At 38.2% G+C, this 17426-nt stretch overlaps 1 protein-coding gene across 4 annotated transcripts in view; it reads left to right on the top strand.

Annotated features, from left to right (window-relative positions):
* WDR33 (WD repeat domain 33) overlaps positions 1-17426 on the top strand; it is a 67675-nt gene that overhangs the window by 17275 nt on the left and 32974 nt on the right. Inside the window, exons 3-9 of one of the 4 annotated variants that reach the window (XR_008462506.1) lie at positions 1825-1893; positions 2293-2397; positions 3048-3143; positions 3618-3769; positions 5536-5633; positions 13600-13743; positions 15754-16478. Coding sequence is in view for 3 of the 4 variants with exons in the window: in XM_054166279.1 (XP_054022254.1) it covers positions 1825-1893; positions 2293-2397; positions 3048-3143; positions 3618-3769; positions 5536-5633; positions 8536-8585 (570 nt within the window). In the remaining variant the exon portion in view is untranslated. Of the gene's footprint in view, positions 1-1824; positions 1894-2292; positions 2398-3047; positions 3144-3617; positions 3770-5535; positions 5634-8535; positions 8738-13599; positions 14285-15753; positions 16479-17426 lie in introns of those variants that run through there. The other 3 variants (XM_054166280.1, XM_054166279.1, XM_054166281.1) reach the window with 3 other exon arrangements.

Raw genomic sequence — 17426 nt, 5'->3', positions numbered from 1 at the left:
AGTCTCCTTCTCTCCAGGCTAAGCAGCCCCAGCTCCCTCAGTCTCTCCTCATAGGGCTTGTGTTCCAAACCCCTCACCAATTTCGTTGCCCTTCTCTGGACTCGTTCCAGCAAGTCAACATCCTTCCTAAACTGAGGGGCCCAGAACTGGACCACTCGAGGTGTGGCCTAACCAGTGCAGTGTGCAGGGGCAGAATGACCTCCCTGCTCCTGCTGGCCACACTGTTCCTGATGCAGGCCAGGATGCCATTGGCCCTCTTGGCTGCCTGGGCACACTGCAGTCTCATGTTCAGCCTACCATCGACCAGCACCCCCAGGTTCCTCTCAGCCTGACTGCTCTCCAGCCACTCTGACCCCAGCCTGTAGCTCTGCATGGGGTTGTTGTGGCCAGTGTGCAGAACCCGGCACTTGGATGTGTTCAATCTCATGCCGTTGGACTCTGCCCATCTGTCCAGCCTATTGAGGTCCCTCTGCAGAGCCTTTCTCTCCAGCAGATCAACTCCTGCCCCCAGCTTGGTGTCATCAGCAAGTTTACTGATGATGGACTCAATGCCCTCATCCAGATCATCAATAAAGATGTTAAAGAGCATGGGGCCCAGTACTGATCCCTGGGGCACAGCACTAGTGACTGGCCGCCAGCTGGATGTGGCACCGTTCACCACCACTCTCTGGGTTCGGCCCTCCAGCCAGTTCCTAACCCATCGCAGTGTGCTCCCATCCAAGCCATGGGCTGACAGCTTGGCCAGGAGTTTGCTATGGGGGACAGTATCAAAGGCCTTGCTGAGGTCCAGGTAGACCACATCAACAGGCCTCCCCACATCCACTAGGCAGGTCACCTGATCATAGAAGGAGATCAGGTTGTGTTTTAGGAGTGCCCTTTAAAAGATTCTATTAGAAGTAAACTAATTTTTAAACAAATTCAGTGCCTTTTTTACTGTGGCAGAAATAAGCACCATCAAACTTCTGTTTATTAAAAGAACAAAAAAAATCAGATCTGTATCTTCTGGATAATTAGGGTACATGAGAACTCCATTTCAGTCCTGGCTTCAACATTAATTTGATGCAGTTCTATTAAAAAAAAAAAAGAGAGAGAGAGAAAAAAAAATGTTTATACATAATTTGCTCCTGGTTTAAGGAATTGTAGCAAACTGTAGTATTCATGCTGGAAATATTTTGCCTAGAATTGGAGCTTATGTTTCTAATGCATACACAGATTTGTATTGATTGTCTATGGCATAAAGCTGAAATAATTTCATGCTTAATTCATGGTTCTGTTTGCCAGTTCACACAGTTTAACTAATGGAAGGCATTTTTATCCTTTGGTCTACAAAGTTGCATACATTTAAACGCATTATTGTCTTTCCGCTTCAGCCACTGAAGGTTCCTTTCTAGCTCAGATCACTCTGTGGGATTTCATTTAGAGTTCAACACAGCTCCTAATGGTGGAGATATTTATCCTGAACATAAAGCTTTTGAAATGATTGAACTTGCTTCTTGTAGAGTACTGTTAGCCTAGGAAGCAAAGTACCAGTCATCTGTTGTAATTATTTGGCTTATTACATAGAACTGCTCCTTTTGTATTGTTAAGCTGCAGTTTTCAATGAGCTACTTTAGTCTACTGAAATGGAGACTTTAAAAACTCTTGAATCTTTTGTCCATGTTGTACAAATTCTACAGGTTTCTTGAGAACAAAGTCTTTTAACTCAATTTAGTATCTTTGGAGTACTTTCAGATTTACCAATCAATCTGTCAACCTGTTCCTTGTTTTCTGTTAACAATGAAGTGTAGTAGTGGTACCAACTAGGAGCTGTTTTCACCTTTTCAGAATAGAGTATGGCAGAGAGACCAGCGAGATATGCGAGCAATCCAGCCTGATGCAGGATATTACAATGATGTAAGTAAAACCTGATGATGTTTTGTGACTAAGATTTGTCCAGAAAATGGGAAGGTTTGTGCCTGTCAGCTGAGGTTATCTTTTTGTCCCAGAGAGGCCTTAAAGATGTTCTTGTTTTGTTGGAATCTGTGTCCATGTAGAGAATGTGAAATTGGATAGGCTTTGAATTTTTGAATGTAATAACTAATAATGCACTAAACTTGCAAAGCTGCTCTTGAATATGCTATTTCTGGATGTCTGAGATGGCAAATCATGCAGACTTTTGAACATTTCAACTGACTTCTGATAATACCGCTGCAAATTAAAAACTTGCTTTTCCAACAGCTGTTCAGAACTGATTTTTGTTGCGGTTTCTGGCTAGAGATGTCATGGCTAAATCTTCTGTTTTTTCTCTTGTAGTTGGTTCCTCCTATAGGAATGTTAAACAACCCGATGAATGCTGTAACAACAAAATTTGTTCGGACATCTACTAATAAAGTAAAATGCCCAGTGTTTGTTGTCAGGGTGAGTATGGTGTTAGTTTTACTTCAGAGTGGTATTCTGAACTGAAGAAACAAGATAACAATTCAAGCCAGTTGCAAATAAAACTGGCATGAACTATGTGCGTGCTACTTCTGTCTAGTCTTTTGGTGGAGTGCTTTAGAAAATGAAATTACAAGGTCTGAGTACAAGATAATTGCAAAATCACAGACTAATTTGGGTTGGAAAGGACCTTTAAAGGTCTACTCCAACCTCTGCCTAAAGTGCACTCCTGTTTGGGAAGGCTAATATATCTTGACTCAGAGTAAAAAAAAAAGAAAAAAGGCATTTTGGTCTTTGGTGTTTGACTCTTGTGGCATCTTTTAAGAACTTCTCTGTGATACCAGCATTATTATTCCCTATGGATATTGCATGCTAGAAATGCATTGGTGCCTGTAGGCTGGTTCTTCTGTACAACCAGATTTTTTGTTGCTTATAGAATGGGTTTTGTTGTATTACAAAAGTCAAAAGCCCTTTGGCACAGTCCTGCAAATTTATCTATCTTACATCCTCCAGAAAGTCATTTAGTAAATTTCAGTTTTGTAGATTCCCTGGAAGAATGTTGTTATTTATTTGGAGGTTTGTGTGGAAGTATTTAAATGTTGCACTTGCGCAGTTACATTTTTCTTTTGCAGTGGACTCCTGAAGGGAGACGGTTGGTCACTGGTGCATCTAGTGGAGAATTCACTTTATGGAATGGACTGACTTTCAATTTTGAAACAATATTGCAGGTAAATTCATCTGCTGTGTATTTCGTTGGGGTTTCGGAGCATTTTTTAGGTAAACATCTTCACCTCGCTCATCATGGATCTGTGGCTTAAGTGCTGTAATGGCAGCCTTAGAGATCTTTTGGGGTTTTTTGATTTTACTCGGACCCTGTGTCAGACTGTGGCTATGGGCAGTTCATTTAATGCTTCTCATTGCATCCCCACATGTTGTGCTAACTGTTCTCAAGAACATACTATGAGTCTTTGTCATAATACACGTTTTGGACTAAAAATAAGAACCATCTTCATTTATTATTCAGAAGATCACTATACAAAGTAAGGGCACTTTTTTTTCCCACGATAATGCCTTCGGTCTAACTGGGTCATCATTGTGTTCATTTCCTTGTCACAGCTGTTAAGTAGGAACTTTACTAACGTTTGTGTGGGTCAGGTAGTATTTGAACATGTTTGCTAGAAGTTTTGTTTCTGAATTTGCAGGCTCACGACAGTCCTGTAAGGGCTATGACTTGGTCACACAATGATATGTGGATGTTGACGGCAGACCACGGGGGATATGTGAAATACTGGCAGTCCAACATGAACAACGTCAAGATGTTCCAGGCACATAAGGAGGCGATTAGAGAGGCCAGGTTTATACACAATATACCATTTTCTGTAGTACCTATTGCCATGATTAGACTGTTCTCTAAGTGTATTCTGGGTGCAGAAATGCATGGGTTCTGTCAGATTCTGGGAAACTTCCTGCACCACATAAACACAGTATTTCCTTTTGTTTCCACATTCTCACCGTTTTGCTGGCACCTTTCTGAATTAGTATTGTCCCAGTATCCGCCTCTGCAATATGTTAGAGATGTATTTGTCTGCCGCATTTTGCACTGGTATTCTTTTCATTTTTATATGGTGACAATGTGTATCAGTTATTCCTTTTTATACGCACTGTGTAAGACAACAATTTCATTCCAAATAAAGAATTCAGTCTTTAATAATCTTAACTGAATAAAATATAAAGCCTTCAGAAATAAAACACCTGCATAGTTCTCACAAAATAATAAAACACTAAATAAAGTGAAGAACTGCTTGGCTCAGTGAAGCCAAGGCTTCCAGTAATACTAAATACCCACGCAGACTGCCACATACAGAAGTCTAATGTTAATACTGAATGGGTTCTTCAAGCTTGAAACTGTAAGCAAGCCATTGAAAAGAAGACTGTAGGATATTCTCTTGGTTCACTGTTGATGCCTCAGTTGTGCAAATGTCTATATATAAAAAAAAAATGGAATCTAAAGTGATATCAGTAAGATGTAAATGAAGGATGTTTCCAAAGTAAACCTGCACGTAATTGTTAGTAAGATATGAAAATGTTTTTAAAGTAGGCCTGAAGGGAAGCTGCAGATCCAAAATGAAGCTAAAGCAGTGTTTGTTCGGGTTCAGATGCTGGCCCTTGGAGATAAAGGTTCACTGCCACAAATGACTTTCCATTGAAGTCACCATTTTTCTTTGATAGCGTGCAGCATTTTCTGCCGAACTTTGGTTATAAGATGCTTACATTGGTTTTAGTTACTGTCTGACTATCATGGCCTTGCACTGTATTTCTCTACTATTTTAAGCCCTTTCCTGATCATAAAGATCTGAGATTTCATGAGGGCTCCCTCGTGGTCTTCCACTGCACGAGAAAGGAAGTGAGTGCCTGTCAGTTGCTGTAGATGTTCTAGCCCTAATCACATGGCTAAATAACTCCTTGCTTTTCCAGTGACTTTCATCAAGCGATACTGACTGCTCAATCTGGAAGCTTCTTCTGTGCTTGTAGGACTCTTTTTATGGTGTTGCTGGGGTGTTATAAGAGGGAGCTTTTCCAAATTACTTTCACGATAAGTGGTACACTTGTTTTATATATAAATTTTTTCCAACTAGCATTTTCCTGTGACCAGCTCTCCCTTATTTTTGCTTCTCTGCTGCAAAGCACCTGTGGCTGAAGAGGAGTATTTTCCTCAGAACAGTTCTCCTGTGCTTCTACACAGTGTCACTTTCTTATGGTATTACCAAACATGACAATCTTAGGTGACAGTTACAAATCGTATTGATGTTTGCTTCTCATCCTGCAGAGAAGGCGCTACTGCGTGCAGTTGTAGGTAGGAAGGTGCTAAGAATGAATTCTAGATTTATTTTTTTTTTCCTCATTTGACAGGGGACTGCAATACAGTAGTAACCCTATGCTAAATTCGTGTCTTGTGATGAAGTGTCATTTGGCAGGCACTGTATTCACTTAGAAGTCCCTATGTTCAAATGCATCCTTCGGTGTATAACACATTACAGTATAATTTTGCCCTGTCTGAGAAGCATAGATAATCTGTTAAATGCTGACTTCTTTCCCCTGCTGTGTGTCTTCATGTAACAGTTTCTCACCCACGGATAATAAATTTGCTACATGCTCTGACGACGGCACTGTTAGAATCTGGGACTTTCTACGTTGCCATGAGGAGAGAATTCTTCGAGGTATGTGTACCAAAAGTACTGATTGGGGTATTTCAAAAGGGGGAAAAAACATTTTTTAACTAGGTATTCACAATACAGGAGTGTCAGTTTGTCTACATTTTTGTATTACATCCTTGACCTAAATCTTCCAAACAAGTTTTTTTGTTTGGCTGCTGCTATAGGTGCCTTTATAGTATTCAGGTAGGCTGCAGTTCACAAGGGCCTTACTCTTTTTACTGCCCATGTAATCTCTAAACAATGGAGGTGAATATAAGAACTTTTTTTTTTAATATATAATATTTTTTTAATTTTATTTTTTTTTCCTTCTCCATGTGCTGGCAGAAACAACTGTTTCTGGATCAAGAATACATTTATCTTTTTCCCAAGCTTAATCTTTATCATCACTTTTACTTCAGAACACTCATCTTCATACAGAGAATTCCATTCTTTTTATGGGAGTACCTTCCATTCTGTTCAGAGGCAAGGTAGTTACTTTTTCTCAGTCCTTAGGAGGTAGGCATCATTTAGGTAGGGAAAACAAGTAAATTTTGATCCTGTCATGCGTAGCACGTGCAAATAATCCTAGCTTAGTTACAGTAATTTTCTGTCCAGCATCTGCATATGCTACCTTCTGATGCCTTTCCATTGGCCTTGTAGAGCTTGTTCCTATTCTCCCAGTCTTACTGAGCAATGGCAGTACTTTCTGACAACTGTTCCTTCCTTTCAGAAGATCTCAAAGGTATATAATTTAGTAGGAGAATATATGAAAAAATTGTGATGAGATTGGGGATTGTAGGCATGCAGATAAACTGCAGTAAAAACATGGAATTTCAGTTTCAGATGCGTGAGCATGTTCAGTCCTTTCCTAAACTAAGGATTTTTCCTCTTAAAAATCATACTTCCAGCTTGGACCTACATTATCTGTTTTACAAAGTAGACTTCTTCCTCTTTCTCTTGACTCTTAAGATCTTTTCTGGATTTAATAATGCATTGCTTTTAAACACCACTACTTTTAAAATACTTTGAGCTCCAGAGTTCTTGCAGTGATAGTATTCTAGCAGAATCTGTGCATAGGCGTTTTGGTAGGTGTGATCTTAGCAGGAGCTGGCAAGCAAATTTCTAGGCTATATCATTTACACCTGTTATCCTGGAAGGACCCAGACAGATTCAGGACTATTTTACTTGATCCTTTACAAAAGATACCACTTTGCACTAAACACATTCTAGACCCTTCTCCAGGTTTGTCCTTACTACTCATTTAAATAGTGTGGAGGAAGTTTGGTTTGTCTCTGTGCAGGGTTCTAATGATAATAAATTTTTTTCCTTCTACATTCTTCTAACATTTTGCATAAAGTAGGAATAAAGCATTTAATTTAGGTTACTGAGAACAGAACTTGCATTTCCTTTTGTTACCTTGCCTACTTGAACATTGTGACTATATCTCAAATAGAGTTATACTTTTAATTTCTTAGTTTGTACACCTCAATATACAATGTTTTTGTTTTCAGAGTATCTCTGTAAAGAGTATCTTTACTTCTCCTTCTGTGATGTACCCATAATACACTTCATCTTTTATGCAAGTTGGAAATATTTTGAGAACTTTGCATCTCTGAATAAAATTGGGCAAGGCAGATTAGGTTAAAACAAAAGCGAAAAGCAACACCCAAAAGAAACCAAACACCACCACCAAAAAATCCCCCCGTTATAATACAAGTAATGCCAAAAACCCTGAGTGTTTGGGATGGGAGAATGTTTCAGCAAAACATGCAACTTTTGTATGGTTTCAGTCTCTAGAACTGTTGTTAAATGTTATCAGAAGATGTGCCTGCAAGAGCTGTATGGACAACACTTGAGTAGGTTTCGGGGGGGGCAATGCAAGTGTCAGTTTTGTTGCTTGAAGTTAGAGTTTATGGCGTTCAGATCAAATACTGCGCTAGGGAATGTTCCATTTCCTACTTTCACAAACCATGTTGGGTTAATGTTGCTGTTGCAAAGTGGAAGGGATTCTACATTGCAGTTTAGATTCAAAACCTCACATTCTATATTAAGGTATTCTTCAGCTTGTGACTGAGTTATAAAATTGAAATGAAAGTACCCATTTATAGTCAGATGTGTTCATCAACAAAAGATTATCACTCACAGATAAACTATCAAGATACTATTCCTACTGATTTTTTTTCTGTAACAATTAACATATTTTTAAAAAGCAGAGTTGAGGAATTCAGTGCTAAGGAGTGCTTTTAAAGCTTTTAAAGACTGTTAAAGAGGCTTTCGTTTTCACTTGAATTAAATAATTTATTACTTGACAAAATAGTTTGCTTGACTTCAAAACTGATCCAAAGGAAGGAACAATTCTAGTCTTATGGTCCAAAGAGGATTGGAAAAACATATTAGAAGTGGTAAACTTACACTTGAGGTTTTGTTGGAGTTCTTCCAGCTGTCTACAGTAGGATACGCAATTTTTTTTCCCCAGTAGTTAAATCCATGCCTACGTGGGCTGCATGAGAAACACAAGTGCATCAACTTCCTTTTAATTTGTCAAAATGAAAATAAACAGAACACCCTATTTTGGTTATACTACATAGTGCCAGAAGTTCTATTTTCTTTCTCCTTTTTTTTAAGGTAATCTAGCTCAGAATACCTTTGCTGCCCAGCTTTTCACTAATTTATGTTGCTTGGCTGCTGTTTCTACCATTGTGGCTTTCCAGGGCGTAGTAGGTAGAGTAAGGGTGTTCAGTTAGAAGTATGTGCAAATTTATCATGCTCGTGTTTAATAGCATAAAGAAACATACAGGATTAAAGGTCTTCCATTTCTTGGGGAACCATCTTTAAGTAATTATCTTCAAGTGAATTATCTTGGAAAAATCTCAAAGGTGGGAGAAATGGAATTGTCATAGTCATTTACCTGCTTTCTTCCCCACAGCCCAATTACTGTCTGCCTTTTCTCTTGAAGTAAAGGTGCTGCACTCCTAGTTCTGCACCAGTACATTTTGACTGTGTTACTTCCTGTAATGTTACCATCTTGATGATGTTAACATGTACAGTTTGGTGCACTTAATAAAATACACTGGTAGGAATCCAGCTGGTGTTAAAAATGGTTTTGCTAAAATAACAAGTCACGGAAAACAATCCATAGTATACCTATATGGTGGTTTTTGATGTCAATAATCTGTTACTTTGGCATTTCCAATCATGACTCTTAGAGCAAAACACTAAGATCTTCAGTCGGACCACTTGTAGTGATGTTAATGCCAGGACTCGTAAACAGTCCACAGTTGTGTTAAGAACACGCACACCAATGGCTTTTTATAATGCTAAGTGCATCCAGTAGGAAAAACGTATGCAGTAAAAGCTTGATGTCCCTTTATTTCTACCGAGACATTAATGTTACTGATGATTTGACTGATGGCTGTGACTCTGACTATTGTGTTTGTGCTGATGTGTCCCTGAGAACATTTTGGGTGGATCATTAATAAACATGATTCTTTAAATATTCCCAGCATGAAATCATGGCTTATGAGGTTCCAAGCACACTTCACTGTTTTTAGAACCACTGTCCTCCTTCCTTTCACAGTCACATATACAAAATACAGCAGAAATCTTCTTGGGAGGCCTGCAAGGCTTGTATAGCTCATGTAGGTGACCTATATGTTCCTAGGATTTCAAAGACGGCCTGGCTTAAATAGGTCTTTTAGGGATGGTGACTCTACCCATCTCTCTGAAGGACTTTAAGATAAGATACTTTATATTTTTTTTTAATTTTTTTTTTCTGGATGTAAAATAGAATAATATAGTAAATGATCTTCCAGCCAAAAGATTTTTCTTATCCTAACTTGAATATTTAAAAGCAATTATGATTCCTTTTACATTCCACCTGGTTTTAAAATTTGCTCTTTAGCAAGTGTAATTTCATACAAGCATGTTACTAACTCTAAGAAAAGTCTTTTTGCCTGTCCTTACACAGTATTTTTCTGCCTGTTCAGGCATAACACCAGTATAAAAGCACAATATAACATATATGTCAAATACAATGTAATGTGTTTGTCTAAGTTTTTGACATGTGTTCCATGGTCAAATAGCAAGCACTGTACTTAAATTTGGTAAAAAGGAACCTGATAACTAGAACTAATCAAAGCTACAGCTCCAGTTTCATCCTTCACTTTTAAACATAGTTAGTCACTAGTTCTTAGACATTGAAGCAGTAGCTTATGAAACTTTTTCCTGGAATGTAATTGAGCTCCACATTGGACACTTTAAGGCAAAAATATCCTAATGTTGCTGTTTCCATCTTTTTTTTCCCTTTATGTGAGCGTTGGTGGAGGTTTTTTAACTCTTCCTTTTCTCAGTAAGGAGAGCAAACCTAGCAGACTTTTTAAAACACATGTGTATTTGTACATGAATGAGTATTAAAAGGACTTTTCCTTAGAACAGAAGCCCAAGATGGGATGAGACCTGCCTGATACTGGCAGCAACTCTATCAGTCTGGGGAAGGAAAGTCTTTGAATTCTTGGACTTCAGGATGACCTGGTTTGAAATGCTAGTATTGAATGAGTTAAATCTCCTCTTTGTTAGCATACCAGCTTACATTGGAGATACCTGATCTTCACGATTCTTCACTGCCAAATCAATCTTTGGGATGGATATGTTGCAGCAAAGCCTTCTTAGGTACAGTTGGGCTCTAAATGGTTGTGACTCAAACTTTTCATGTGTTGTAGACAACAGACAATATAGAATTCACTCACAGGAATTCTAATAGTGAATTTGTAAGGGTTTTATTTTCTTCGCAAACAGTGCAGATCACTTGCACCATCAGTGGTGCAGAAGCCCTTTTGTTCTATGTGTTGTACCAACCCTCATCCTATTTCTTTGGGGTTGCACGCATGAAGGGCTCTCTATATAGTCTCAATCACTTTTTCATGTCATTAGGAAACCTCTCTGGTGCCTATTTGAGGTTAAGAGTTAGGAATATTGTATATCATTTCCAGCTTCATAAATGGAAATTACAACACAATCTATTTTCCTAGCATCTTTCTCTACACTTTTTCTGGAGTAAGGAATTAGAAGTGTGAATACAGCTTTGTGAGCTTAGAGTCATTGCTGCTTGTTAGGGTGGTGGGTATAACTTATTTTAGAATGGGAAGAATTCAGTTTCTTCTTGATGCAGGCTGCTTTATATTTGTATGTCCTCTAGCAACTCAGTTTTATTCCCGATAATTACTTTCAAGGCTCCCTTTGTTAAAATGTCCAGTCCTTTTTGTGTTAAATGTAAAACTCCACCTGGGAGTTAGGAACTTTCCTGCTGTATTGACTCACCAGATTCTTACTTGTGAAGTGGTCTGGTCTGGACAAAATATTTTTTGTGATCAGCTATACTTGAGAGCCTTGGTTTGTGTGATTTAAAAGGTGGTGATTAGGAGTTAGCTTCATGGTGCCTTTGCCCCCTAAAACAGTATCAAGAGAATCATATGCCTGAAAGTGTTTGCTTTATATTGTAATTCAGTTCTTGAAGTTCTGATTGTCATGTAGACTCTAAAAATCCTGTAAAGTTAATAACTAAGAATACATGGAATTCCCCAAGAATGAGTAAGAGATCACGAGATCCACACTATCATGCCATGCTATGAAAAAAAACAACACTGGACTCCTCTGTCACTGCTTTTCATGAGACAGGAGTGAAGAGGCATCGTGCATAAATAAGATGATTTCAAATTTAGTTTTGAAATCTTTTTCTTCATAAAAAATTATTTTACTGAGTTCCAGGGTACATTTTCCACTAAAATAATCTAATATTTCTAAGTTTGGAAGAGTACTGAGAAACTTCAGTGTTCCACAGGACAGCCAGCTCTTAGTACTGCTAAAATACATGGTGCTTCCTTAAAATGTTTTATGGTTGCATCATTAGGATTTCTTGCATTTTCTTCCTTTTGCGTGTGTGATAATTAAAAGAGATAGATAAATACTGAACTGGGTGAAACTTTCATTGACTTGTTACTGTAGATGCTTTTGTGGTGGGAACTTTCATCTATTGTGATTTTGTAGAAGTAAACATATTACAGCACAATACTCTGCATAGTGGTCAGCATTCACAGAACAGTGAGCTTTGTCTTCAAGCCCTATTTGTCTGTGAGAAAGTATCACAGTAAGCCATTTAAAATTTTTCTAATGAAACAAATTCCAAACCACAGAGGCATTTAAATATTGGTGCTGACATGGTACCAGTTTTCCTTTCTCAGCTTAAGTGCAACTATTGAAAAGGATGCAGGTTGTATGCATTAAAGATGGTGGCTTCCTGGTATCTACTTACCAGTATTTGTCATATCAAAGGTTCTCAGCAGCAAAGAAATCACCTAGAGTTTAGTATTCTGCAAGTTATGTTAGTAACTCAGCAGTAAAATTACATGTGGATGAGTGCTTGGAATTGGGCACTTTATTCATTTTGTATGGACTCTTTCATCATCTGATGTACCATTTCCTATTAGAGTGTAACCCCAGAAATACGCTGTTTCAGAATAAAAATGGCAGAAGCCTTCAAAACCCAAATCCCACAATGCTGTGGTGAAAATAATCCTTGTCAGTCTTTAGAATCTTTACTTGCAGGCTTCTTGACTCCACTTCTGTGTACAAACTATATGGACTACTTCTTTCTTCTCATGTCCTGTAGTTACTGTATTCAAAGCAGTGTGTATCTAGGTAAGCACAGACTTCACAAAGAGTTTGTCAGAATTGAAATGCAGATTACTTCCTTTTACATGTAGCTCTGAATGATATTTTGGGTTTAGTGATGAGAAGCTTTGCGTCACATTTTATCATGTGAATAACACTGCCGTTCTCATGTTAAGATTACATGTTCATGTGGAGAGCCAGGCACCGGGGGATGAGAAGACAGTTTGGAGAGCTTGGTTTTTTTTTCCCCCCACTCTGTTCCTTACCTATCTAGCCTTATGTTCTCATGAAAAAGCTGGTCTGGGCCTTCACACACTACGTTTGTAGGGAAGCACAAACTCAAAAGATAAAACTGGGGAGTGTGGAGTGGCACGGAATAGTATACTAGGAGAAAGGCAATAAATTAAGAATCTTGTAGAAAATTGAGTGAAAGGTGGCTGGAATTAAGAAGTGTAGCAAATGGGAGGAAAGTGTGGAGGCTCTCAGTATGGAATGAAGCAACAGCTATTAAAATACGAGACTGACCTGAGAAACTGAAAGTAACAGAACTGGAATAGGGGCTTCGACTAAATCCCCATGACCTCAGAGTAGACTTATAATTTCCATTTGAAAAGGCTGGGAAATGTGTTCCCTTGGCTGCTTTGAACTGGGGAAAAACAAACTCGGCTTTCTGGTGTGTTGGCAGATGTGTATCTTCTGCCATGTGTGCCATAGCTTTTTTCTTTGTCTTTTTGTTTAGAGTGATGGAGCATGAAAATGCTTCAGATGTTATACTATGTTTTAAACTTCCATCACCTTAAAAACCCTTTCTTTAAAGAGTTACAACACCTGATAAATTAATGTTATTAACTGTAATAAATTAACCTGATAAACTAAGCTTAACTGTAACAATTCTAGCACTGAAAGAGTTGGATGACTTGATTACAAAAAAAATGTAGCCCAGGACCAGTCTATTATTACTACTTTTATTTTAAGAAAAATAAAGGCTAAATATTTATACAATACTTTTACATTTGAACTTCTCTTTATAGCTGATTTATTTCTCTTTTCCAAGATGATCCTATTCTACTTTACTTTTCTCTGTGTTAAGATTTAAGGAAGGAGTAGCTCTGAGAAGTATTCACTGTCTTCAGTTTGAAAATTTGCATAGCGGGACTTGCAGCATTCTTCCTTGCTTAACACAAGGCCTAATGCTCATGGAGAAATAGTTTTTCATCAAAAAATGAGGTTCTTCCTGGCTTCATAAATGAGTATGCCAAAGAATTGAAAAAAATCTTGAGTATCTTCTTGCAGTTCAGTGAAGAGCTGATTTCCCTCTTCCCAGCTTTCCATGGGAGAAACTCGCCCTCAGATGGAGCATAGACTTTCAGATGAAAGTACAATATCTTCCATTGAAAAGGGAATTTTCATGTGTCTCTTATATTTGGAGAATCCTAGCACCAGTTGATGTTTTAAATGTTGCTCACAGGTAAGTAATTCCCAACTTAAGTCTCATGGGAATCCCCCAAAGTTTCAGTTCAAACTCATTTGATATTCCAGGTATGTTGCCATTAGAAAAACAAGTATTATGTTGAAGTTAAAGTTCTGGGGGAAAAAATATTTTAGTTTATCTTCCCTAGTGGAAAACATGTCTAAAATGCCATTTTTACTGGTGACATGGAGTGTCTTATTTTCAGGTGTATGGTCTTTAACTGTTCTCTTACTGGTGTGGTAGAAGAGTGTGAGATTAGCTTAATTTTAGATGTTGTGCACTCACTGTCCTTGGATAGTTGAAACATAAAACTGGTTCCCCCTGACAGTTTTTAGCAAGAAACTGAACAAGACACTTCTAAGTTTCCTTCCAACTGGATTTACCCTGTGATCCTATGATGCTGCACTTTTCAGTTTTGCCAAAGGGGGAGGGTAGGAACAAAAATCCTAGTGATGTAATTTTTTATAACCTTTAATTGTACACCAGCCTGTATGACATAAGGAGCTGGCCTCCAAAAGACTGTATCAAAAATTCGGGAGGTGTTTTTTATTTTTCTTGGTTTCAGTTAATTATTCTTCCAACTTTTAACGTCCTACACACTGTCTCTGTAGACTGGGAAAATTTCTTAATGTTCAGTGGAAATTTTTCCAGATGTAATAAATATTTGGTCATTTCATAGTGACTGATACTTTAACTTAATCATTACTGAGGTTTAAGTACTTAAGAGTCCTACAAGCAATGAAAGTTTGTTGTAAGGTGGAAGACATAATAGCATGCTGTCAGGCTCTTCAGTGCTCCTCATTACATAGTAAGAGGTAAAAAGATGCCTCTACATATAGGTACGCATATGTATGCTGTTATAGATGAAGATTTCAGTCAGCCTCTCTTAAGTATACACAGCCTTATAATGGTATCCAGTGGCACACTTTATGAACTTAATAGTCTGCCTTCGTATTTGTTTCACAATGAGGCTGTCCTGAAAGATCGTGCAGGTAGTGATGTGGTGTAAAGCTCTAAGTCCCCATGGGCAATTAACATAGACTGAAAGTGTTTTAAAAGAAGAAAGTAATTTAGGTAACTGCAATACTTCTTAAACTGAAGCAGCTTAGGTTTGTCCTTCTACTTCATCAGTACTCTTCTTGAAGCTGCATTTCTCTAGATCCCATTTATAAGCTCTTCGAGGATGCTACTTTCAAGGACTTAAAACCCATGATAGATTTATTCAGGTTTCTACTACAGCTGAGTGTAGTAAGGAATAATAACCCATTTCAAAGTGTATAGACAAAATTCAACTATCTGAATTGTAATGAACAGTTGCACACAGCAGAAGATTCTACCTGGACAGCTACAAAGCATACTTGTATTGTGGCATAGCTACAACATCTAAAATCTGCTAGTGAGCTGACTTTAAAGGTTGACTAGGTCTGCAGCTTGGTACGGTCTACTGTGTTACTGCTTGCTGTTAGTGCCTGCTCAAGAAGAACTCTGCCTTTTTCTTTGCCTTCTGTTCTTTTATCCATGCATAGCTCATAGGCAGAAATAATGGGTTTATTTAGGCTAGCTGATAATAGTAGAAAAGAGTTGGGTTTTGTTTATTTAAATCTATACCAACCTGTCTTAAGGCCACAGAAACTTGCTTGTCTTAGGTCAAATAATATAGTTAGATTTTTCCCTACAGATCTTGCTTTATGCTTTTAAATCTTCAAACAGCAGTGCGTCTTTGTTGCTTCCCTAGCAGCAGCTCCATCTACTTGAAATGAATGTGTACATATATTGGTAATACACCTGTTCTCAAAAATCTTGACTAGTTTTCTAAAACCTAGCTAAGGAATACTGATAATGTTGATGAATTTGGATTTCCATGGATCACCATTCTCCTTTTGGAAGTCCCTGTTCTCCAGAAAGTGTAAGAGTATGGTATTAAGACTAGGAATGTAAAATGCTAAATTCACTCAGATGATTCTTCTACTAAATTTATTTGATTTGTATTCTGCAGTTGTATTTCAGAGCTCTTTGGGCAAAGGTAGGTTGTCTCTTTCACACTCTTCCCAGCCTATCAGGAATATCCTTTGCTTCCAAAGGAATGGAGAAAAAAAGATCACTTATACCACCTACATAAGCATGTTATGTTTGTCATTTCTGCAGTACGTATTGCCTTTGCTGACAGTTTCAAACAGGGCTTTTATAAAAATGCAATCACAAATTTTAATGCTGCTGTTAAACTTAAGAATTTCTGTGCTCATGTTACAAAACTGGAATGATGGCAACCCTAAAGAGCAGGTGTGATCCTGCTGGCCAGTTCTATAGAGAGAAAACTGCTGCTTCCTGTCTGGAAAAACCCATCCTGCTTGCTCAAAGACTCTTTCCCATGCTGCCTGCTTCTCTCCCACTTTGCCATTTTCTCCTCCCTGCGTCACGGAACTCTTCGAGGATTATACAGTCTTTTCTCGCTAACAGCACTTGCTGTCTGTGTTTCAGTCCACACTTTCACCATGAGGAAGATGTCTGTTCCTAGTAAGTCTGGATGGAAATACTGGCCATTGAGTCTGTGTTGTGCACAGTGCTTAAACTTCCATTAGTTTCTGCAGAACTCTGTCATACGAGGTATCATCACTGCAAGATGTAGCAAGCCATAGTTTACTGAAATTCAAAGAAGGTTCTGAATAATGGTGGCGTATTCCACAGAAATCATTTACTAGAAATACCAGGAGTTATTTTTAACCCAGTGCACAATGATTAGTAAGCTTTGTTTCAAAAGAATGCTGGTATTTGAGTAAGGTTTTAAACTTTTTTTTTTTTTGCAAGATGTCAAAGTGCAAGTGAGGAATAGACACGAGACAAGTTTTCCTGAAAAAATACCTAGAAGCAGCAATTATCTCATAGTTTAATAGGGGTGTTTGAAATGAATAATATGAGGAATTCTAATTTGAAATTGAGTTTTCATTTGAAGTGCCATATTTAAAAACTTCAGAAAACATAGCTGTTACTATACATGGAGAGCATCAGAATATTTATCCTGACGAGTCTACTCTTTGCCATCCTTGCACAGAAAGGAGGACTCAATTTTAGGAGTGAAAAATACATGTTTCAGTTTATTACAGCCCATGACTCTCATGCCAGTTACTGTGAAAGGGACATCTGCGTGGTAGCAACTGGTAACCGTGCTGATTTAGAGAATATGTTCTGCTGAGCAGATGCTGTGTGATAGTTCTAGTTTCCAGTAAGTCAGAATAAATTACCTGCAGTAAGTGGTGGTAAATTGCACTAATCGTCTAGATTATCTATCCTCATGGGACAAAGTTTGTCTTCGCTCATGCAGTAGCAGAAAAGACTTCATAAAACTGTATGAGAGATAGGTAAATCAGGCTTTTAACTACTGTAACTTTTCTACAAGTTTACTTATTAGTCTGTGCTAGCAGGAATGATGGGGTTTGCCATAGAATTTATCTGCCATGCCTATTGGATCTCACTGTAGATACCATGTAAAAGAACTTGCAGCCCCTAGCTAGTGTTTCCTGTGCAGGAAGCAATGATACAAAGGTGCAACCATTATGCAGTCTTGAAGAGATGAGGATCTGCTGGTGATTAGTGCCCAGTGTCCAGCAGATGAAGAATCTGTTATTCTTGAAGCCAGGTGTTTCTCAACCTGCTGTACCTCTCTCTCCAGTGTAGCGCTTATG

The sequence above is a fragment of the Dryobates pubescens genome, chromosome 13, assembly GCF_014839835.1.
Source record: "Dryobates pubescens isolate bDryPub1 chromosome 13, bDryPub1.pri, whole genome shotgun sequence".
Classification (NCBI taxonomy): domain Eukaryota; kingdom Metazoa; phylum Chordata; class Aves; order Piciformes; family Picidae; genus Dryobates; species Dryobates pubescens.
Note: the sequence above shows the minus strand (reverse complement) of the source record. Positions and strands in the feature narration are given on the sequence as shown.